General features: G+C 39.2%; 1 protein-coding gene across 1 annotated transcript in view; it reads left to right on the top strand.

Annotated features, from left to right (window-relative positions):
* The window catches only part of PALLD (palladin, cytoskeletal associated protein), a 215739-nt gene that overhangs the window by 179795 nt on the left and 10964 nt on the right, over positions 1-24980 (top strand). Inside the window, exons 12-15 of the mRNA XM_009330709.1 lie at positions 10556-10691; positions 13112-13213; positions 15318-15539; positions 20602-20751. Coding sequence (XP_009328984.1) covers positions 10556-10691; positions 13112-13213; positions 15318-15539; positions 20602-20751 — 610 coding nt within the window. The remainder of the gene's footprint in view (positions 1-10555; positions 10692-13111; positions 13214-15317; positions 15540-20601; positions 20752-24980) is intronic.

Raw genomic sequence — 24980 nt, 5'->3', positions numbered from 1 at the left:
TTTTTTTTTTCCTCACCAGAAATTTTCTCTGGGCAAATAACTATATCCAAAAACTTTTCTAACTGTAAAAGCTATTGCCAGTTAATCACAGCTGTGTCAGTTTAAAGATGTGATTTCCACAACTTAGTCCTTTAGATTTATGGTGCTCTCTATGATTTTTATTTTTTCCCCCACATTATGAATGCCTCATTTCTCTTGAGGGCCATAAAAACTTGAAAGGTATAGTAGCAATATGCAACGCAGACTTCCTTGCACCCTCTTGCTGGTCTGCATAAAACCTGAATTGAGGTACTCATTTCCTGCAATGATTAATCAACATAATGTGATCACTTGATGAAAATCATGCTATAGTAGTTAGATATTTTGAAGGGGGATCTTGGGGGTTTTTTTTGTTTCACTGACCCCTTTCAGCAGTAAGTGAAATTTATTCTTTCCTTTTTCTGCTGGTTTGAACACATCTTTGTATCTTTACTTTTGATTTGATTTCTTTAGGTCAGGATGTTGGGCCAACCACCTAAGTGCTACTTAACTGAAGAAGCAATTTTACTTACAGGATTGTTCCTACAGTGTCTGTACTGGACCAGACTGCTGGTATGAGAAAGTCTGGGCGAGCACTGCTTTTCTGACCTGTTTTTTGGTGGGCACGGTTTGCTTCCTGCAGGGTGCACCAGAGAGCGTGCCTGGAAGTTTGGCCATTCCCACAAATTCCCTCTGAACCAAGAGCTATCTTCAGTCACACCTGAGCCACAGGGTCTTTCACCTTCTCCTATTTGCCCAGCTGCATTTGCCCTTGTCTCCTGGAGGTTCAAGCTGAACTATTTTTTAAATTCAGCTCCAGCAGCTCCAAAGGCTCACTTAGAGTAAAGCATGCATTCTTGCTCAAGAAAACACTTAAACATTTGCATAAAAGTTATTTTTTCAATGCTGTCTTGGAAGTATACCCTGTCACGGCCACAAAAACGATCAGGGGGATGGAACACCTCTCCTATGAAGAAAGGCTGAGAGAGTTGGGGTTGTTCCGCCTAGAGAAGAGACGGCTTTGGGGAGACCTTCTTGCAGCCTATCAGTACTTAAAGGGGGCTTATAAAAAAGATGGTGGCAAACTTTTTAGCAGGGCCTGTTGTGACAGGACAAGGGGGAATGGCTTCAAACTAAAAGGGGGTAGATTTAGACTAGATCTAAGGAAGAAATTTTTTATGCTGAGGGTGGTGAAACACTGGCACAGGTTGCCCAGAGAGGTGGTGGATGCCCCATCCCTGGAAACATTCCAGGTCAGGCTGGACGGGGCTCTGAGCAACCTGATCTAGTTGAAGATGTCCCTGCTCATTGCAGGGGGGTTGGGCTAGATGACCTTTAGAGGTCCCTTCCAACCCAAACTGTTCTATGATTGTATATACTGTGGAATTTATTGAATAATTGTTTAATTTTTCATACATTTCAATGATTTTTTTCATTACTAAATCTTAGCACAATTACAGATCTGCTCCTCAGACTCAGTATTTAGGAGGCATCATTCTTTTCTTCAGATTGCTTTTGTGGTAGGAGCAGAATAAAGGTGAAGTAATAAACATTGCAGGTGGAGGTAATTATTTTTGGAGATGGTCAAAGGCAGCGTCAGTGAAGTTTTCTGTAAAATGGAAAACACAGTGGTTGTATACAAACCAACAGAGTCTGCATTTCTCCTCATGGAGTCAGACCTTCCCTCCATCAGCTTTCTTCAGGCATTTCCTTTCCAGTGTATGGATCATCTTTGTTCTACTTAAAAGATGAATTAATCCAAGGAGGTGTTGTGCCTCTTGTTACATAAGAGGTAAGACAAAACATTTCTAACTCTCTCTCTTCCATTCCCGTATTCTGTCTGTGAGCCCATGAGCAGTAAATACCATGCTAATGTTTCAGCTAAGGGTTGACATTTTCCTTGGTTTTGGACCCTGAGACTCTGTGGAAGTGACAGCATTATCTAAACCAGTTTGATCAAATGAATATTCTTTCCAGTTGATAGATTTGGAAACATTGCACTGGGTTTTTTGTTTGTTTGTTTGTTTGGGGTGGGGGTCTTTATGTTTTTTTTTTTTTAACAACACATAGTCTTACAGCCTTGCCTGAATCATGGGAATAGCTACTTGTGAATTTACTACACTTTATTTGGACATCTGAAACATGGAAAGCAGCTTTGTGTCATTAGTACCTACTAATTCACCTTTAAATATTTTAACCATTTATTTGCAACAATTGTATGGTAAATGTTTCAGTTGAATAAAATATATCTCATCTTTCCAGTAAGCTCTAGACACTTTGTAGTGACCAGCATTTTCAAGCTGTGACTGTGGTGGTGTTAGCTGAACAAGCTTTGGGAATAACCTTTTTTTAATTAATGGGGCAGATTTGATAAATACATGTCTTACCAGAGCACAGTGTTATTAAACAAAAGAGAAGTACTAGTGGAACTGCATAGATAATGAAGTACTTAAGGAAATTATGAACAATCATCAGTTATTTCTGAGGTAAACCTGGCTGGAGTAAGATTGTTGGATACTGTTCGTAAAAATCTCGCTTCGTTCTTTCTTTACCTAAAGAAAACTCTAGGGTGGGTGGATGTGTTGGACTCAGGCTAGCTTTTGGTTACAGAATTCTTGCAGGGAGCAGAGTTAATGTGACAGAAACCTAGAATTGAGGGGGTTTTGTCCACAGTTAAATCTGTAGAAGCTAGACTCCGGTCTTCACTGTTCGTAGGAAAAACAGATTATATCTGTATGAAAATAAATAAGTATACTTACAAATTCTAGGTAAGCACATACATTGGTAAGTTTACATGAGCATTTGTGAAAGCAAAATTAATCCCATGAGAAGGATTTAGTGACTATTTAGTGAATATCTAAATAACAAGAATATAAATCCTGCTACAAAAAGGTGTAGAGTCATCCAACCTGGAGAAATGGAATCTCTTCCTAAGTATGGAAAACAACTATTGTCAGCTATACATATATCCTTTTGAAAGCAAATTAAAAAATTACAGTATTTTCTTAAAGTAGGCACTTCTCCTTACAGTAGACTTTTTCTTAAAATAGGTATCTTCAGTAATATTACCTTAGTCACAAACAGAAAAAAAATCTGACTGTACAGAATTGGTGAAAGAACATGACTCTAGATTTACTACTTTCTGGAAAAGAATGGAAAATGGAACAGAAAACATTGTTTTGAAGACAAGATTGTCTGAAGTATCTTGTAAAATGTAATTAAGTAAGCTGCTTTTATCACTCTACTGCTGTTTCAATGATCTCTAGAACCTTAAATCCAAATCTTAAAGGAGATTCTGTGGGAATCATGACAATAGTAGCATCAGAGAGATCTGTACTTTTTTCCCCCCTTTGGATCAGAGCTGCTGGTCTGTTCTTGCATCTGTGTACTGTGACTTGTTCATTGAATTCTGTCTCAAATAATAGCACTGAAGCAAATATTTTAGTAACCCTTATGTTCCTTGAGTCAGCTAGCAATGATGGTGACCACTCTGAGGAAAAGCTACGCTTCTCCATCTTTTTATCTTACAGCTTTCAACAGTCTCCCAGTACAAATGCCAGCTTTCATTTTAGAGTAAACTGTATTGCTGTTCTATGTAGACTGGACATTTACTTCTCCCGTGTCTGTAAGTAACGTCTGTCACAACTGTAAAAAATGGAGGTTGCCTACAGTATGATTGATGTGAAAATAGTGATATGTAGGAGGAAGTACCTTGATTAAGAATTCCAACATCAAACTGAGGAGAAAGGTCAGGGTGTTTTTTTGGTTCTGAGGGAGCTCACCTCATCTCTGTATGCTACCTATTCAGTCATACCTGGAGTTATCCCTGGATCTCAGGAAAATATATCTGAAGACAAGTATTTCTGTAACTGGGAAAATTCCAGCAAATATTAGGGTTTGCATTTATTCCCAACCCCCAATTTTCTTAAGCTGTTGCTCCTGTCCATTAGACCATTTTTCTTTAAAGTTTCTTGATTTATTGTGTTGTACCTCCTTTTCCCATGGCTTGGATACTACTTGTGGCTGTTAGACCAACACCTGAGTGGTTTATCTGTGATATCAGATCACTTCTTGTTGATTGTTCTAAGAAACAGCTCATATTGGGGGCTTTGTTTTTGCACAATGTAACACCTTTTTATTATGTACATGCACGTGATTATCATAAAATACATATCCTTATCCGCTTTTTTGAAACATGATGAATGCATGTTTGTTCCACTTGAACTTTGAAATCCAGGTTGTGCCCCAGATCTAATCAATTAAAGTTGCTCAAAAGTGGAGATCAAGGATTTAACATGCAGACACACAGACAGTAGCCAAAATAATTGACCTACTGTGTCCTGACTATCATCTGGAAGTCTAAATTTTCAAGATGTTTTTATCCAGTTCTTTTTCTAAATGGTATTTGCAGATGCTTAAGAATGTTGTGAGATGACAAGTGAACTTAACTAAGAGAATAAGTACATACACGTCTCTGTTGAAAAGAGAGAGAGGCTGTTTGCAGCATTGCTTTGCAGCTTTTTTTGGTCTGCAGATTTTTTTTCTTCAGAGGACTTAATTTTGTAACTTCCTTATTTTAAGCAGATCTGAATGCCACAAAAATGGCTGAATGTAAAAGCCACGTACAGTGCTTTATAGTTATGGAGACCTTAACCAGTAGCATTTCTTCAGCTGGAATAAAAGTAATATTTTGGATATATTACCTTTTCTCAGTCCAATATAGGTTTTTCTTCACATGCTTCTGGCAGTTACCTGTTCTTGTCAAGATTTCAGGACTATGAGGACTGTGCCAGCCTTTTCTACATTCAGAGGCAGTCAGTGCTTTAGTGATTTCTTCTTGACAGTCAATTCTAGCATAATGCTGGTAACAATCAGAAATGCAGATAAGGTTACCGGTTACAAAATAGGTAGTATTTTTTAAATTGATACCCAAATATGTGGACATCTTTTGAAAAGCAAATGGCACTTATGTATCTATGGTAACCGTTGCAGCATGAGACAGAGAGAAAACTTGCTTGGGTGGGAAAGGAACTGAACAGGAGAATGAAAAAGTAGTAATTCTTTTAATGAGTAAAAATGCATTTTTAAAGATAAGCCTTAGAAAAATAAAATTTTGGTGGTAGGCATGCACTTTGTAAGTGAGTTGTTCTCTGTTATCTAATCATTAAGAAGGATCAAACTTGCTCAGAAATATATATTATTCATGTCAGTCTTGATCCTGTCCAATGCTGAGGCATGATTTTTTTTTCTTTTTCAACTACAGTTTCATAACCTTTTCTTGGGTGGTAGAAATAATTGAACTTTTGTTACCTTTGTTTCATTTAGTGCAAGTCATCCTTAGTCAGGTGTGTGCCTCAGGCATTCCCTTAATTCAGATGCATGTAACGTCACATTACTGAACAGAGCTGACTCCCGGTCTCCACAGCGTGTATGACAAGATCAGACTAAAACAATTTTAATGTGCAGCTGCAGCTTCAAAGTTTGTGACCTGTTACAGTGCTTATAGTACCTTTGTTCCTACAGCAAGTGAAAAATGTGTTAGTGAAAAATGTGTGGAAAATGTCCAATGGGCAGGAATTAGCTGTATTTTTGGAAGGCTTTAGTTTTAAAGGAAAAATCAAGTTACTGTTCATTACCTCAGTACCAGAGAATTGATTTGGATTTCTGTGAAACTGAGCCATATTGGCTGCAAACAAGAATTTGTTCTTGGAAGGGTAACAACAGCCAGCCTGTTGCCCTTGTTTACACTGTAAAAGGTATGTAGGAAAAGAGGGAATCGCATCCAGCGTGCACTCTGTGTAATTAAAACATGAAAAGTACTGCTGGTTTGGCCTTCTTTCTAAATAAACGTTAGGGCAAATATTCAAAACTAAGGAGAGCCAAGCCGAGGTTGCAAAAATCTTTGCTGTCAAAAATCTCTGTGTGAATTAAGATGACTGAGTTTTGGCAATTTTGTTGCGCCCTTTCTGACCGAAAGACTTGTGTGCTTTTTATCTATGTCTGTATTCAGGCCCTCAGTGACTCGAGTGATGCATGTTTCAGAGGTGCGTAAAATCTATGTGAATTTCAGCCTGATTCTCAAAGGCTGATAGTTTCTTTGCACATTTGTGGGGGTGGTTGTGTGCTCGAGACTAATGGTGTCAATATCTTGAAATATACCTTCTCCAGCTATCTCCTGCTACCTTAGTACTCACAGTATACTCTGAAAATTGCATCAGGCAAAGAATGAACACACAAATACACAAATGAATTGGCAGAATGTTTTGTTTGATGTTATCCCTGAGAAAAGACAAAAAGAAAGCTGATGAGTCATAAAGGAGGACACAAATCTTAGGAACTTAATGCATCCAGATAAGGGCATGTAAGGATGGTGAAAAATATTTGCAAAAGCAGCTGAAGAAAGTTTGCTGCTAGGCTGCCTTGACATGTAAACCATCTTTCAAGCTGAATGGATCTGTGCTTCAGAGGATAGATTTACCAAGGACCTTCTATTTGTTGCCATTGCCTTGTAGCCATTTTGAAATTCATCTCAAGAATGTACGTCTTAAGAGCTAACTTTGGGGGGGGGGGGTATGTATGTGTATATATTTATGTACATATTTTAAAGCGTGTATACGTAGAGAAAGAAAGAGATTCTAAAGCGGGGGTGGAAATAGAGCACCTGCAGGAAGAATTACATTTCTTCATGCACCTCTTCTTTTTTCATCCCAATTTAAAATAGTCCTGAAAGAGAAAAAGAGAGGTTTTCTAAAGGCATTTGAAGAAATTTTGACTGATACTCATTTTTATAGTTATATTTTTAAACTGACTACTTCCTTGCTTAAATTCTTATTTGTAAACGTAAGTGAAGAGAAGAGAATCTATTCACACTTCCACACCCACTGTGCAAAGCTCAGGATGTTCTGGCAGATAACCAGAGATCTGGAAGGTTGTTAGGGAGTCTGCCTCTCCTGTTAAAAGCTACCAGGGATCCCCAGGCCATTGCTGAAATATTTGCATACTTTCTTCTTAAATAAAATTTCTTAGCTTCCCTACATGACCTGTTCCAGTGTTTAACTGTCATTGTTGGAGGATGGAGAAAGGAGAGTTCTACATTGTTCTAGTCTAAGCTAGGCCTGTTGTTCTTCAAGTTTTTGTCTACTTACGATCCTTGATGGACATGGAGAATCACTGAATGTCAGCTATTTTCTGACGTTTTAAGTTTGATTCACTTCTCTATCTTCATTCTCCTCATTTCCTGACTAAAAAAACAAGATATTTGTGTGTGTGTGTGTGTGTGTAACAGCTTCTCACAAAAGCTATGCTTTTAAAACCATCTGACAGTTTTCTTGTTCTAAAATTTTCCCATTTGCTGTATCTTTCCTGAAGTGCAGTGGTAAAACTGGATTCAGTGTCCAACAGCAAGGAATAAAGGAAAACAATGAAGTTTCATGTCTTATGCTAATGTTTCCCAGAATTATATTTCTTTTCCTTTTGAAATAATGGTGTTATTGTCTAAGTTTTAATCTCACAGATTCTTGAGACATGCTTAATATGTTAGTGCTAATTTTCCATTTGCATTGCTGTCATGCTTTGAACATTTTTCCTGAGCTACATCATCATTAGACCACCTCTAGACTAATTACAAAGATTATTGTAAATGACAGTTGTTACCTGCAAACAAGTTGCAAGCTCTGCAAGTTCAGTGTCATCAGCCGATTTGAGAAATGTGCTTTTTTTATTTCACTCTTCCAGTTGTTGAGGTTGAAATACTAAGTACTGAACTTAGTATACGTGGACCTTTGAAAGACCTCATTGGTCTATATTCTTTCAGTTTGATAGGAAAAAAAAAATCATTGCTACTCTCTCAATAGCTTTTTCAGACAGTTATGCAGCCATATAATAGAAATTTCAGCCAGATTCTGTTTCCTTGATTTACTAGGGAACTTACTGCAGCTCCTGAAGGCTTACTCAGAAGCCATAAACTGAAGTCTATTAAAGCTACTTCTTTTTGCCTATCTGTATGCCCTTCAACCTGACAGAGAGAGAAATCAGTGAGGTTTGATAGGATTCAATTTTCATTTCCTTATTATCCTACATGGTTTTGAAATGGACTGTAATATTGTTTTCTTACGTTCCGTATGGACATTGAACTTACTGACTTGTAATTCTCTTGGTACTCCTTCCCCTTTTAAAAATGGGTGTGTTTGCTTAGGGGTTTTTGTTTTCAAAGGTAACTGATAATGCTTCAGAAAATGCTTTCACTTGTTACTTGAAATCCACTCCAGAGCACTTAGCCCATCCCCCTCTTGTCATGTACTGTTGTGACTTTCTTGGGTAGACTGTACATTTTACCTTTACAGCCTACTGAGTGCCAGGCATCAGCAGGCCTTTTTCTGCTAAGACTCTTTTTATCATTCAAGTATGAACGTGTGTGTGTCCTTACCCAAAAAGTGACAAAATTCAGTTCCATGGCAGTGCTGGGCTGGGAGAGGTAAGAGGCTGGAAGGTGAAGGGAAAGACTGTGAGGAGAGAAACAGATGCCACCTTTCCACTAGCCTTCCAGGAGTTGGTCCAGCCTTCCTGAGGGACATTAGCTTCTGATCCCCTCTTCCAATCTTCTCCTGTCCATTTTACTTCCTTTACATTTTCTTCCTTTACATTTACTGTCCCCAGATTTCTCGACTTATTGAAGCATCTCTTTCTTGAAGAGACCTTACCCTTTCCTCTTAGCATTCTCTTGCCTCCCTGTAAATGGGATAATTTTCCTGACTTCTTCCCCAAAACGGAGTTGAGGAGACTTTCTTTGTTACTTGTGACTGAGAACATCCCCAGCCAAATGCTGAGGGAATTATTCTGCTTGGTGAATGAGAAGATCTCCAGCTAACAGCTGAATATTTCTAGGGTGAGGGATGCTGTTCTCTGGCTCTTTGCGACATTAGGCAAATGTCTGCTCTTCTGCTGTGATTTAATGTGAAAATGCAGTTCTTCTTATAAGAACTTCACTATTTTCCCATTTTAAATTTACTTTCAGTAACAGAATAGGAAATGTTTTAGGAATTTAGACAGAAATGTTTCCAATTATTGTCTTCTCCATTTATTCACTTAATTCCTTTTGGCTTTGGACAGCATATGTGTATTGTTTCATTTTAACTAATGCTAAAAATTACCATTGAAAACACTTGCTGAAGAATGAAATTTCTCTAACCATGTCACAGAAACATAGTACCAAACAATATCCAACAAAATTTGTTATCACTGTATGATTCTTGTTTAACATGTTGGTGCTGGTAATTAAATTACTAAGTTGTGTATTGGAAAGAAGTTTACCCCTTACATGCTGGTCTGATTTTTCCCATCTGTGTTGCCTGTGAGTTTGGCAATTTACCTGATTCGATTCCGTATTTTGCATGTCATTCCCATGCAAAATGGGAATGACATTTGCTGTATCTTTCCTGAAGTGCAGTGGTAAAACTGGATTCAGTGTCCAACAGCAAGGAATAAATAGGGCTAAGGGCTCAGCTAATAGGGCTGAGCCCTATTTAGTAGATGAAGTTAAAAAACAAACCCCAAACCAATATTGAATCGGTATCGGTGTTTTAAATGACAATGTGTGACTTCACTGGAGAAATGGGGTGTGCTGCAAGTTTCAAATACTGATAGCAATGTTGATTTCTTCACAACTATGTAAGAACAGCTGATGTCCAGTAGAAACCACCATTCTTGGACATTTCCAGCAACAGAGCCATCATAACATTACTGAAAAGCGTTAAATATTAGCGCAGACTGGAAAAAGTTTCCTATGCCATTCCAGACAATGGGAGCGAGATATCCTGAAAGTGCAATCATAACTTGTAGACTGGTATAAGGAATAGCTTAGCGTTGTGAATGCAAACTGCTAAATGGGTGCTATTCCACTGTGAAACCCTGCTGCTGAAAACTGCTTTACAGGGATGATTTTTCTTTTTGCCAGTGTAACCTAGACTCTGTGAATGGCTCTTCTTTCAGAAACAACATTTACATGTTGCCTTCCAGGTATGTGTTCACAGAGATATGAAGAATAAACATGAAATTATGCACTGTGTATTGAAAAGCCGTAACAAGGAATTAGTTAATGAATAATATAGGAAATTAATAATTAACTGCCTTGTCTTACATCTTTCTGATCTTTATCCATCTGTTACTTCATAGGAACCTAGTTTATCTTCCATCCCCACTTATCTAGTCATGCTTTCTCTTTCATGTTTCCTCTCACTTTGCTTTATTGCCATTGCTCATCAGTTTCCTCTTTGAGTGTGTGGTGTTTACAGCCACCGCTACACCATCTCGAGCCCTTTTTTAACGAATGCACAAATAAAGCATAGGTTCAACTTCGTCCTTAAACTAACCATTTAATCAGTGATGTGAGTTAGAAGGGACAGCATAGAGTGTAAGATGCCAGACCTCTAATTTCAAAGACACAATGTAATTTTCTTCACTAATAGCAGTGATTCCAGATAAATTCCTAAATACCAATGATTTCAGAAAAGCTCATGAATTTTCCTGTACTGTTTTGCAGGGGATTTCCCAAGAAAACAGGCAGAACTGCTAGGATAGCATCAGATGAAGAGATTCAAGGGTCAAAAGATGCTGTAATTCAGGATCTGGAAAGAAAACTTCGCTTCAAGGAAGACCTTTTGAACAATGGGCAACCGGTATAAAAACATAAAATACTCCGGGGAATGTGCGTGGGCATCATGGGTAGTTTCTCAGATATGCTGCATATAAAATAATTGTTGTAGATTATTTTTATATTTTATGTATTTATTATTTTTAATTGCATCTCCAAAGCTGCATTCCATAAGAAATGATAGTGTACATTTTGGCCTATCATTCCTTCTCCTGTTGGACAACTTTTCTTGGACTTAACAAAGCAATGGGGGTCTCAGAGATGATGAATTCGCATAAGAAGCCTGCACAGTGTGTACCTCAAGGGCTTTTTCAGCCTCAGAGGCCGTTTGCTTTTGACTGTTCATCACTGGGTGGCTTGCTAGTAAGCATATGCATAGCTCTTGATCAGTCCAGGCTCATTCTACCTTTTGCCCAGCAGTTGGACAACAGGGGGAAAGGGTAGCTGGTAAGTGGACATCAGAGGGGGGGACAAGGCAGGGTAAAACTAGAAACAACCCGTTAGGAATCAGACGTCATTAGATCCTGTAGTTGTGGGACTTTTTTGACCAATAGAATAAAAAACAACCTATAGTACTAACTTACAGACCTTATGAAGAATTAAAAATCTGCATGAGGAGTCAAGAAATGAGGCAAAACGGGCAAGTGTATCAAACAACTGAGATGCACAGCCACAAAGTTCTTCATTAATTTTTGTGCATTTTAAGATATGCATAAAAGAGAAAATACCAAATTCTTCCTGCTCAGAGTTGATGAGAAGCAATCTCCTAAGGCTTGATTACAGTTATTCAGGCATTGATTTAAATGTCTTTGAAGCAGGAATCTCTTTTAAGAGGAAAGTAATCTTAAAAATGTAGACTGTCACCTTTGTTTTGTCAAGAAAATGTTTTCAAAAGCACCTGAATGCTTTGGGATACCTTTGTGTCACTGAAAGGTAGTGTGCTTTAGGTTTCTCAGGACCATGCTCAGAAGTTTGCTATGTTTGCTACCGTGTCTGAGATGTGGACTATGGTATTGTAGTTCAAGACAGCCTATTGAGTCAGACTATCTACTCCACAGCTGCCGGATTCTGGTTCTTAATAAGGTCAACAGAGTGAAGTAGGGAAAACGTTCAGAGTGACTAGTGCTGCTGTACTCACCTTTCTCCATTGACTGCATAGGGTTTGGCAGTTTTCTGTAGCAGTTAAGGAGAATCACTTTCGTAGTGTCTAAGTTCCCATTTTTTCAAAGGAGGTGGGCTGACCATGACTGTCAATGCCTATTTTGGAAAGTGAGAGAGGTGTTTGGCCTGGACAAATGAATGGAATGTCCTGAGAAAGCCCATATAGCCTGAGGAAGAGGGGGAAAAAGAACCCCTACCAACAAAAACCAACTGTGATCAGATGATGTGGGAGCTTGAACCGGTAAACTCTGGTTTTGCGCTTGCCTTGAGGCTTTAGCCTTGCAGATTCCTGTCTTGGGTGATTCTGTTTGTGTAATCATGGCTGTGGGCACTTGGAGTGATCACAGAAGAAATTGAAGTGAAGAAAAGTTCATGACTTGCTTAGACATTTGTAACCAAGCCAAGAATGGTACCTAGTTTTCATGAGTCTCAGCCCGCTGATTTAGCTACAATATGACATCTTTTAAAAATCAATTTAAATGAGCTTTTTTAAAAATGGAAGCATTAAGTACTTGTAATGTTTTACAATTTCCATTCTTCTTTCATTTTTCTGTTTAAATGAGGCATTTCACTATGTAATGAGTTTGCCTTTCATTCACTGACATTTTTTTGCAATGTTGATTTGTAAGAAAGTGTCTAAGTGCCTGAAATGTGTTATTGAATGTAGAAGGAAAAATAATAATGAAACAATTGAATTGTACACTTCAGGTTTTCTTTTAACTTGCTTTACCTTCTGAGTGTAAATTGTCTTTTATAAGCTGTCTCCTTAATTTCCTAAAAAGTAAGAAGAAATAGAAATAAAAAAACCTTAAAGAATATATTTTTCTATAAAGCTGTCATACTTCTGACAAAATAATCAAGTAAAGTAGTATCTCCTTAGCATTTTTGGCAGAGTTTTCTGCCGTGTGGTTCTAGTGTAAAAATTGAGCAGAACTACTAGGAGTAAAATTTGGGATGATTTGACATGCACTTTTTTGATGGCCATGCTGATTTAGGCAGTTCCTATTGCTCATTCCTGCCCAAGTTCCTGGCAAGAGGATGGAAACAAATGGCAGAGTCAGGGCAAGGGTTGCTTAAGCCAGACGAGCCATTTGTAATGCAAAAAAAATGCATTACAAACTGCGGTAGAAAATTTCTGTTAGAAACATATTGCTGCTCTATTTTATTAACATTACTTAAAGCATTGCTTACTGTCTAACAGCCTCATAGTTCTTAAGGAGAAATAAGAACTTTTCTTTCTTCTTTTTCCTTCCCCTTAACCCACCCGTTTTATTTTTTGTTCAGAGATTAACATACGAGGAGAAAATGGCTCGTCGATTGCTGGGAGCAGACAGTGCTGCAACTGTCTTCAACATACAGGAACCAGAGGAGGAGCCTGCTATACAGGTGCCACATAAGTCTACACTTTCATAGGAAAATAAAAAATTTCTTTCAATATTTCTTTTTTACAGGCTGTGATTGTCTTAAAAAAAGTCCTATGTAAGAGAATAAATATACACAAGGAAGGACGGTTTTGATTATAGAAGTCATATGTTATATATCATGGAGGATCACATGCCTATTGCTCAGTTTTTCCATACTGAATAAGGTTGAGAGTTCTCAAATGTCTGCTTTCTGCTTTAAACTCTTCCGTTTATCCTATTCTGTCCTGACCTTTAAGTCTCTCAAGGCAAAAATACATCTACTATCTTGAAACCATCTTCTCTTTATGTATGTAATCTGCACTTTTTGGATGCAGACCAAAAACACGACAGAAAGGCTGCTTGAAAGGCCTGGTACACGTTCTCCGTTGTTCAGATGCCAGAGTTGCTATTCGGAAGTGTGTAGCATTTGTTTGCTTATGTTAGCACATAAAGTACATTCTCCTGCTAAGAACTCTGAGAAACTGTCATGGATGCCTCTTGGTCTTCTTTCTGCCTCTTGATCTTTTTTTTCTACCCTTGCAGGAAGCTCGCTCTGTTGGCGCTTCTGTAGCGAGTCCTGTGGATATTCAAAAGGTTAATGTTTTCACCTGTTTCTTGCTCTTTTGTTCGTTGATTTTTTTTCCTCTGTCGTCTTTGCCCTTTCCCTTTTACTGTTCTTGGTGAATAACAATACGAGGTCACCTAGCATTAATAACTGAGGAGATTTGGGCTGCACTCCCTTCAGGGTGTTAAAGTTGTTCTATAAGCCTAATTGTCTGAGTGCAGGCAGCTTAACTGCAGTAATGGCGTGCTCCGGTATCTTTCTGCCGTAATGTTAACATACGCTGATACTAACTGCCTTGCATCCAAATCAGCTGCTCTTTATATATACCATGTGTACTTCATAGTTTACTTTTGTGGTAAACTTTCAGAGAACAAAGAAATTAAAAAAACCCTGCAGTTTACAAAGGTATTTCTCTCTTCTTCCATTTTTTACCATTATTGAGGGTTATGATTAGTTCTGTAACCAGTCAGTGGAAAGACTACATGTCACTCCCAGACTAGAGGCAACGATAGAGGGTGGGTATGTGAAAGGAGGCTTCGTATGAGACGTGTGTTCTATCTTAAATAAAATAAGGGTCAGAGACAATGGCCAAAGGTCACTTGAAAGAGTGCCTGCTGACCGAGAAGAGCGTTGGCTAATAAAGATTTTTTTTTTTTTTTTTTTTTTCCCCCTGCTTCTGAGCTTTCTTACATTCTGGCATTATCTTTGTTATCACTAAGATTCAAAGCAGGACTTTTGTACTGTGAAGTAGATAGAGTGAACAGTTCAAGAAAGTAAATAACTGTGTATGTCACAGTAATGTTTCCTAATATCTGAATAGCAAAATTAAACAAGCAGTAGTGTCTTACACTGGATGAAACTTTCCACTCTTCTTTCTATATCTTGAATACTTTTATGATAAATTTTGTTTTTAAGGAAGAAGTGATACTTTTGGCCAGACAAAGGGGACCATGGCAACAGGAGTAAAGGGAGGCAGCTATCGTGGACTGCCAGTGTTGCTATTTTCTCTTTTTTTTTTCCTCATTTTTACAGGCAACTGTAAACAAAAACATTTTAGCCTTCTGGTGCAGCCTCCTCTATGCGAATAGCAGATGTGAACCATATGGTCTTCTGGCCATCTGGAAACAAAACCCACCCTAAATCTGCCTGTACCCTCAAGGAAATATTAGTGTGTTTCTTTTGTCTTTATGAACTGCTTCAGAATACTTTTATTCTTATAGGCTTTTTTTTTTTAAATGGAAAGAAAGCAACCAATGATTTTCCTTCCCCTTATAAGTTAGACCTTAAGATAACATGAAATACAATTTTTGCCTCATACCAGATGTCTTCATTGTTTCATAGGGAAGTTATTGGAGGCATGGATTATAGTGTTTTTCTTCAACAAGATACAGTTTCCTTTTATATGTAAAACCTTAATGGATTGTCAAAGATCAGTAAAATAAAAAAAAACAACATTAGAAACACACCTTGCTGAGCAGTGTGTTGAAGCTGGACACTAATATGTACCTTTCTTGTTTGACAGGAGTATAAAGTTTCCAGCTTTGAGCAAAGATTGATCAGTGAAATTGAATACAGGCTGGAGAGGTCTCCTGTGGAAGAATCAGATGACGAGGTGCAACATGGAGATGAATCTATTGATAACAGTATGTCACCATATTTTGAGATAAAGCTGAAGCATTACAAAATCTTTGAGGGAATGCCGGTCACATTTACATGCAAAGTGGCAGGAAATCCAAAGCCAAAGGTAAGAAAAGAGGGTAAATGTTTCTAGAAACGCTCTGAAGAGTTCTGTATTGGTACCTTACAGTCAGCCCCTGCACCCTATGGGCTGTATCTTACAGGAACAGCAGACATTCTCTCTTGACAAGAAAGACTCCTAGCTGCTATAAACTGTCAAATCTCTTTTGACATCACTGGAATTGTTTAGATTTATACTAGTCAAAAATCCTACTAGGAGGCTTCAGCTCTTAGTTACTCCCTCCTGAGATTTCATCTCGATTATTTTACCTAGAAGTAATACTTCCATCGTTTTCAGAGTTACCTGCAGGGTACATCTGTACCACAGAATGCAGTGCAATGCTAGAAAACCCCATGTGAGCTGGCACAGTAGTCCCAAAAGCAACCTCATCAGGTTAACGTGGGTAATTAGCTCAGGCACGGCAACGTGCTAATACAAAAATATGTTGCTTCTGGTTCAGGAGCCAGCGTGGTATCTCTGCCTTCTTCAGCATTGCAGAGTTTATATAGCAATAATATTCAGTCTTGTTAGGGTGTGTAGAAAGTTAGAGGAAGGCATAATAAAATACTATAAGCTCCCATATATCCCAACAGCAAGATGAGGCACGATGGTGAGGTTTTAATGATGAGCTTCTGAGGGAGGGTTGGGCTTAAGAAGCATTTCCTTTCAACAAATGTAAAAGTACCAGTTGCATGATGTCAGTAGTCTGGAAGAATGCCTTCCTTTGGTAGGTTGTGTTTAACCATTTCAAAAATTGCTTGGCAATCAACTGACTCATTACACAGCAGGCAAACAGCAGTAGCTTCTTCAACTTCCTTGCCAAAACCAGTATCTTCCCCGTGAGGTCCTTGCAGCTCTTACAGTGACCTCTTGTGGATAGAGGCTCTTTTCTTCTTAGACAAGATCAAAGATGCCTTATCTCTTAGATACCTAAGACCTTCACAGCAGCAGCCACATCCAAATCTCTCATCTAGTGTAAGTTTTACAGGCATTTAGGATTTTGAACAGAGATAAATGCAAATGACTTTACATGTCCAATGATACAGGTGTATGATACTGCACAAACTGTAAAAAGAAAAATGGACTTTGTCAGGTAGCAGAGAAGGAACAACAGAGAACGAGAGCTGTGTCTACATTAGCAAGTAGTGCAGACCAGAAGCAGCAAATCTGTGGAATGAGATATCCGTCCCTGCATGCATTTCAGGAGGTTTTACTTCAGGCTAGCTCTAATCTCGCCCTACAGACTGAAGCAGATGCAGCACATTAGATGTGTTCTTGGAGCACATTTTCTGGCTTAGTTTCATCTGAAAGGAATCCAGTTCTGTGCTCTAAGACCACAACACGATGTGAACCACTGCAAAGTAAGTGGGGCTGATCAGTATAGTCATATCAAAAAAGCACTCCTGCTTCAAACTGAAGACACACTGAGAAGATTAGCCCAGTCTGACTGAAACCAAACCTTTGATGTCCAGCACTACTTTTGACATGACTGTACAGAACAGTCTGTTGTGCTGAATAAGGGTGGAAGATAAATGGGTTCGTTGGTGTTAGAGGTGCAGTGTGCTGGAGAGATACTCTTTTTGCCTGAGGCTTATGGCTGAATTGCTGGATCGCCTATTATGAGTCAGCCTTAGTCAACTTAGCCATTCCCTAATTTTCACAGTTTTCAATTAAGGTGTAGTTTCACAGTCATCTTAATCTGATTTAAGACAGATGAAAGAGGATGTCTCCTTTCCCTCACTCTCCTTGTTTTGGTGTTAGAGACTGCACAGCCAAGAAACCACATTGTTAGTACTTTCCCTAAAGCACGGCATTATAAAGGAGTATCTGATGTGAACGCGCTCTGATTCAGATACGATGTTCTATTTTTTCCTGCAGTGTCAAAGCGTGCACATTAAGAAGCGATCTGCTCTTGCACCTGGGACTATGACCCTTTATTCCATTCACTTGCAGATGCTTTGTGCGATTTGCTAAGTTGCTTGGAATGGAACCAATTTCAGTCCTGTTGGATGGCTACTTGTTAGCTGGGCTTTGCAAATGTCAAAGGCTGTATCTTCCCCTCATCCGCCGGAGCATGCCAAGATAGCAATTTTGAAATGCTCGATGGCTGAGGGCTGTCCTTCTGCTGTCATTTGTTGAAGCTGGAAGTGTTGCCCCTGAATAAATTCTTTGCTTTGGCAAATGAAAAGCTGGAAATAATTTACTAACTTGAAGCTCCTCCCTTCCAAGTATTCTGTCAGCTCTGCCAAGGAATGGCTTTAGGAAGGACTGTGGTGTTTCTAAAATCTGGCATTCATTACAAGGGATTTTTCTAAGCGGGGTTGTTGGCTTGATTATTTTTTCCCCTGAACATGCCATGTAAATTGAATACTGATGTGCAAATTCTGTCTTCATAAATAATGACTTTTTAAATCTGAGTCTACTTCTGTTATAACCTTCAGTGTAACGTAAAACTATTTTCTCATTAAAATGAGAACCTGTGGTGATACAGGAGGGATTGTGGAATGCTTCTTTTTAAGAGCTCTTTCTCTTTAGAATTAGGACAATGCCATACAAAAGGTTAATTGAGACATGAATGTTGCAGAAAGCTCGTACTGCTCGCTCTTCACGTGGCTGAATATAATTCTTAGTGATTAAAAATGCCTGTGCTGCCCAAGATCAAAAATCCTTTTGTACTGTGTATTCCATTGTATTTCTAGTCATTACACACTGGTTTCTGAAAATCTGGTACAAATAAAAGCAATCCAGCTGCAGTGTTCAGTGCTTACGTAGTTTAATGGTACATTTATTAAAAGGTATCCTAGAAAGAAAATACTTCACTGCAAGGGCCATTGTCTCCAGCAGTGGTAGTGTTTTACTTATTTATTATTACTTATTAACTCCATGTCAGGTAAAGGGAATATTTTAAGAATTTACTCCTCATAAGTAAAAGCCAGTGATGCCAATGCTTTTAAACTTAGTGGAAATGAGTATTGGGCAACATACGCATGATGTTTGGATAGCTGGTTCAGTTAATATTTGCATGTATTTCCATGTAATAATTTCTGGCATGTCTCCTGATATTTCTGATAAGTGCATTGTTATTAAATAATTACTACTTAACGCAGATTTCCAAGCAACGTTATGACACATGTAAAGCATGCAAGTTAAAACTCATTTTTTGCAGCTATGTTGTTACCAGCATCCATTAGCATGTGTATATAAGTGATCAAATATCTTTTGCATCTCCAGTTAAGTGCTCTGTCAGCAGATGAGAAGACATGACTAAATCTTTTGTTAGCACCACGGAGTCTCTGCAAGGCTGCTGACAGGCAAAATGGGAAACAAGTATAACCAGCTATTGAGGAAATGAAATCATTTCTAGTTACGCATAATGCTTGTTAATATGAAAACCATACATGGTAATTAATTTTTAAGGGAAATTTCCACTCATTCTCTCCGAAACATTCTCCATTGTCCTTTTGCGAAATTTAAAAGTATATACTTAACTTTTCCCCCCAAGTGAATGAATTTAGAGCTTTGAAATGCTGGCACGTATGAAGAACCTGGCATATTAAACTCTTATCAGGAATTGTGCTTTGCTTTGTCACTTCATTTTAACTGGAAAGCCGGCACCCTTTCCTCACTGTAAGGCCTAAATTCCCACTTCAAGAATTAGACTGAGGAAAATGTGTGTGTTTTCCTCATGCTAAATAGTCCCAGCAGTCATGCAACCAGGATGAATACATTTGTTCTACTTTGTACGAGTTACCCACGCATTTTTTACGAGGTTATCTGCACGAGTGGCTTCAGAAATGCTGAACGCCACTGACCTTATGGAGTAATACACACTTCAGAAATTACAAGTATATAATGTTTTACTCAAATACTGGTTTGGGAAGCTGACTACAGCCTTCCTAGTATAAAATTTTTCACATATTCCTGTGTGTTTTCATGCATACACCATGTTTTTCTTTTGATCCCAGCAGATTTCAGTTTGGGGTTTTATGTTATTTATTTGCTGTATTTATAATATAGCAAAAAAACCCTGAAGCCAGGTCAAATTATTTGAAGTTTGTTTCACCTCAAGCTTGAGGCACTAAAAACGCATACATGTTTTTTGTGTCACTTATGGATTGCTTTAAGATATTATTCTGCATACATCATTTTTTTTGGCTCACTGAAAGTAGGTCTTGGGTCAGCCAGAGAATAAAATTATGTATCAAAAGTAATGGAAAAGACCTCTGATAGATAGATAGATAGATAGATAGATAGATAGATAGTGTAACTAACTGTTCTGTACAACTTGGAACTATACTGGTGGTGGCGTACAATTATTAAAGGCTGTCTGTGTGCTGACTTGCTTTGAAGTACTTCCTATTACTTTGTAAAGCTGTCCATTTCTGTAGATGGCTGTCACACCGGGGTGACACTCTTGGTTTCAGTCACGCAACTATACTGAGCCGGCCCCTTCGCACGCTGGACTGCTCATTGCCAGCCTGAGCGGCTGAATCCCCGTCTGGCTTTTTGGTCCAGTCCAGGCAGCGTAACGGGTATGAGACGAAACTGCCGTTTCAACAGCGAGATCATTGCTTCAATTTTACTCATCATTGAACTAATTATTCCTATAATTACCTACTTCTATGGTTCTATTTTCTGAGAAGAGAGCAAGAGCGTTCTTTCCCCAACTTCTTCAGATTTAAGTGAAATAAATATTTAAAATTAGTAATCCTCTCTGAAATAGAACTTTTCTTCGTAATGATGTTTTTTTTCAGTTCTTGAGATGTTCAGCTGCTGTTCGGTCCTTGGGATGGGCACGCTGTTCATGCCCTCGTGCCCCTGTAAACTTCTTCGGTAAATGTTCATGCTGCCGTCTTTCTCTTTGAACGATTGCTAATCTGTAACTTGTCTTTTAGTGAAAGTGGTTCACGGAGTGTGGTTCTGCACTTTTACTAGTTGATCAAACCGGTTTTCATTTAATGCTTACCAGAGAGGTTTTTGGCAGTTAGGATTCATTAGCGCTGTTAATTGAGAAATGATGACAGTGAGCACCCACCTCTTATCAGCTGTGCCTTGTTTTTTCCTGCAGATTTATTGGTTTAAAGATGGGAAGCAAATTTCTAAACGAAGTGATCACTACCGAATTCAAAGAGAACCTGATGGAACTTGCTCGCTGCATACTGCAGCCTCCACCCTGGATGATGACGGGAATTACACTATTATGGCTGCTAACCCACAGGTAAATGAAGGTTTGGCTCTAGAGCAAACATGCTTCTGGACATAAATCTTCAGAAAACTATCTCATCTTATGTACGCATGATTTAATTAAATGATGAAGTCACCATAAAGTATGCAAGTTAGATTTCTGTTTTCATCTTGCATCAGTAGGGTGGGACCTTTCTATCTCCAGGAGATTAGCAACTCAACAGCAGGTTTTTTCCTATGGTTTGAGGTTTCAGAGGAGAGGGGGTGTTGTTTTTTTAATCACTGTTCCACCATTTGTTTCAGCTGATAACATCTCAGTATCCTAACTCAGCATGGATAGCATACGTACTCTAAAGGGAGAAAAAAAAAACCAGTTTACCAGCAGAAGTGACCCAATCCAGCGATTTCATTTTTCTTCTGTTGACACTACTCACTGACTGAGGCCAACTCTTTGAAATGACTAGGGGTGGTATCACCCCTCAACATGTTTACATTAGGCCGTGATTGCGATTCTGTAAGGCAAAAAACTCTAGCACTTATTATGTGGGGGGGAGGTCTCCTAAATTGTTGATCCCTAAGTCTTAAACAATGTTTTTCTGAACCACAGAGTGTTACTGGTTTTGTAACGTTATTTGTTCTTCGCAGGCGCAATGCAAGAGCTGAGGTATGCAACAGAAACCCACTAGTGCGTTGGACATAGCTAAACTTACAGTTCACGCATCCTATTGAAGTAACTTTTTCGATCCATTTTTCCAGCAAATTGAGGGGAAAGATTGGCACGTGAGAAACCAAGGCAGTAACATCACTTTAGGGATGTAACGAATTCTTTTCTTCTGTAGCACCAAATATCTTGCCAAGACCAGGCCTGCAAGTAGAATCACACTGTAAAATAACAAACTGTATCACTGAGACAGAGTTTAATCTAAACAGGAGTGTTGTGCTCTGTTATGAATGTTGCTAGGCTACTTAGCATGACGCTGCCATTTTTGCCTTGTTCTTTGTCAGTCCTGCTCATACTGCAGCGTGCTTGTGAATGTATGGGGTTGTACACACAGACGGCACTCAAACGGCAGTTTTAGGCTAGATTCTTACAAATTGCAGTGCTTAAATCTAGGTAGTTTAAATGTTATTTCTACATATACAAATAACAGAAATAAAGAAATAGCATAAGGCCGGGGAATTCTTCAAGCTGGGAGCTTTTACACATAGATGACCATTGTGTTATGACACTTGGCACCATTTAAATTGTGGAAATTCACGGCAGGTTTTAAAAATGCTAAATCAATACATACGTGCTCAAGGTAGGAAGCAAATCCTGTTCATCTTCCTGTAAGTGTTGTGTTAGTGCATGTCCAGAGTTTCCCTATGTAGCGCTACTGCGTGATCCAACATCTTAGAGAACTTGGTGAATAAACTGCCTTTGTGTTTGGGCACTGTACTCTGCCCCTGAATATTTAGGGCCTACTTTTTAGCATTTGTTATTCTGGATAATGCTCATTCCATGACACAACAGTGACTTAGGTTATCAGCTCTGGTCATTGATGACACTAGTTTGCTAGTGGGTTTTTAGGTGCACTAAAATGAGCTGGTTTTGCATCGTTCCTAGTTTGGAACGTTCCTAGTTTGAAAGAGCCGTTTTGTTAAATGATAAAACTCTGCATCTGTGCTTTTTCCCCCTCTTTGGAGAAGAACCAGAAGCATCCTCCTCTGGCTCCCCTAAACAAAACATCTGTCTGTTTCACCAGGCCCATTCTATTCTTTCTTCACAGTGTAATTCCCAAGCAAACACACTTATCTCTGCCACTATTTGCTTGCTTTTACTATGTGTTTAACAGCACAATGGAGGCAAAGAAGGGCTATGAGTTAACGTACTAGCCTTTCACACTCAAAGATCTGGATTCCAATTCTTTTAAGTCATCCCGAGTGGAAATAATTTTGGCATAGCTTCCTCAATTCTAATGGAAAGTTGTCCACATCTCAAAGCTATCACAAACCTAGGCAGATTTGGCCACCTTTCCTTAAGAAAAGCGAAATACGTAAATATAAGGGAGCCGGAATCGGGATTCTGATGGGCTGGTAGATATTTGTTAGGCTGTTGCTGTGGTTTGGTCATTGCTATTGGAAGCATGAAACTACAAAGCCAAAAGCCATATTCTTAGTTGATAGAAACTGATTTTATTAAAGCGAAGGATTAAGTTCATTAAAGCTCTGCCAGTTTATGCCATCTCATGACCTGGACTAATATTACAGGATTTATGTATGTAAAGGGACTTGTTGACACACCTTGGAAATCGTCTGTGGTCGTTAACGTGGCAGGCACCGTTGCCTGCGATGTAAAGCGCAGCGGTCTGGAATTAAGGTTCTGACACGCCTCTGGGGTTTGCAGTAAAATTTGCCATGTAACTTAATCCAGAGCAAAGTGACCCCGGGCCTAGGCAAACACAAAACCTTGCCCGTTTGAGGCCTTTAGTTACCGGTTACGTCCCCTAACCGAGCTCTTTCCATGAGCTGTATGGGCTCAGGTCGGGTCCTTATTGTCACCGTCTTTCCTTTTATCCCGTTCCCTCCACTGCTTTGCACTACGCACCCACAGTCCTCCGTCTGGAATTCCCTTATTTTCTAGGCCATCTTCTCATGAATTACTTCCCACTCACTGCTTCCTTCCCACTCATCCCATGACTTTTCCAAATCTTTGGCTTCCTGCTTGTTCTTCCCTGTCCAAATTCTTACTGTCCTTTGTGTTTCCATTTGTGATGCCTTCATGTATTGAGATAGATACACAGCAATTACCCCAAAATGTGTGAATTCATCACCTGCCAGAAAAAGATTAATATGCAGTGGTGCCTAAAATAGAAATGTATTTGTTCCAGATGTCTTCAATGGTCTTGTAACACACAAAAAAGCTTTTGCTTAAGAAATTGCTGCCGGTCATGCACAGTGGCTTCTTTTAACGCAAATATTTTTCTTGTGGACTAAATGGGTCGTGGGAATAAAAGCGGGACACAGAGGCTTCATTTCTGACAGTCCAGCAGCAACACAAAGGTCATCACCATTTGCAGGCTGCTTGTGACCCCAGTGAAATTGTTTTTCGATGGACTTTGGCCAGTTGCTAATGAACAGCCAACCCCCGAATTACTGTGACAAAAATATTTGTCACTTTTACGATGACAGACTTGAGTGTGGAGCTCCCAGCTCAGAACTTGAAATACACTGCAAAGCTGATGCGGATGTTGCCTTACTGCTACCAGTCCAGGGGGCCGAGGGACAGACGTACGTCTCCTATACGTTTATCAAAGAGCTATTCAAAACTATCATTTTTCAAAAGTTATTAAAATTTTTACACTGTTATATAAAAGTATATAAACTTTTACTACAGTATTATTTTTATGCATCGCTTTTATATTTGTGTCTATTGTGTAGACTTATTAATACCACCAGGTGCTTTTACCCCTTACATGGTGAATTCTGCAGAGCCCTGGATGTCAGCAGTGCTGGCTGCAGGCAGTCCCATCCCAAATTTGCTACCGCTAGTGCTTGCGGTGGACAATCTGTCTTCTAAAAAGCAAAGTAAAACAAAAAAGGGGACTAAGTACAACAGAGCCCATGTTTTATTTATCAGGCACTGGAAACAGCCTAAGACGACTGAACTATATCTTCAGCGTCCACCAGTGCGGTTGTGTGTCGGTGCAATTCCTACCCCCAAACCAGCCTCGCTCTTCAGAGAGGGCCTTTTAAGTACTTGTACAAGTCAGTTTTTACATTCGTGGGGAGGTTTTTGACCCGTGGCCCCACCAGATCAAGTGGATTGATCCGCTTTGGAGGCAGCAGCTCTGTCATTAACCGCCAACACTTACCAAGTGCCATTTTCAAGATCTTGAACTAGTTGTTGTCTTTCTGTCCACTCGCTGTACACAGAGAAACCCCCCGCCCACATAGAATCATAGAACAGTTTGGGTTGGAAAGGACCTCTAAAGGTCATCTAGCCCAACCCCCCTGCAATGAGCAGGGACATCTTCAACTAGATCAGGTTGCTCAGAGCCCCGTCCAGCCTGACCTGGAATGTTTCCAGGGATGGGGCATCCACCACCTCTCTGGGCAACCTGTGCCGGTGTTTCACCACCCTCAGCGTAAAAAATTTCTTCCTTAGATCTAGTCTAAATCTACCCCCTTTTAGTTTAAAACCATTACCCCTTGTCCTGTGGCAACAGGCCCTGCTAAAAAGTTTGGCACCATCTTTTTTATAAGCCCCCTTTAAGTACCGAT

This window comes from Pygoscelis adeliae, unplaced genomic scaffold (genome assembly GCF_000699105.1).
Source record: "Pygoscelis adeliae isolate BGI_AS28 unplaced genomic scaffold, ASM69910v1 Scaffold167, whole genome shotgun sequence".
NCBI lineage: Eukaryota > Metazoa > Chordata > Aves > Sphenisciformes > Spheniscidae > Pygoscelis > Pygoscelis adeliae.
Note: the sequence above shows the minus strand (reverse complement) of the source record. Positions and strands in the feature narration are given on the sequence as shown.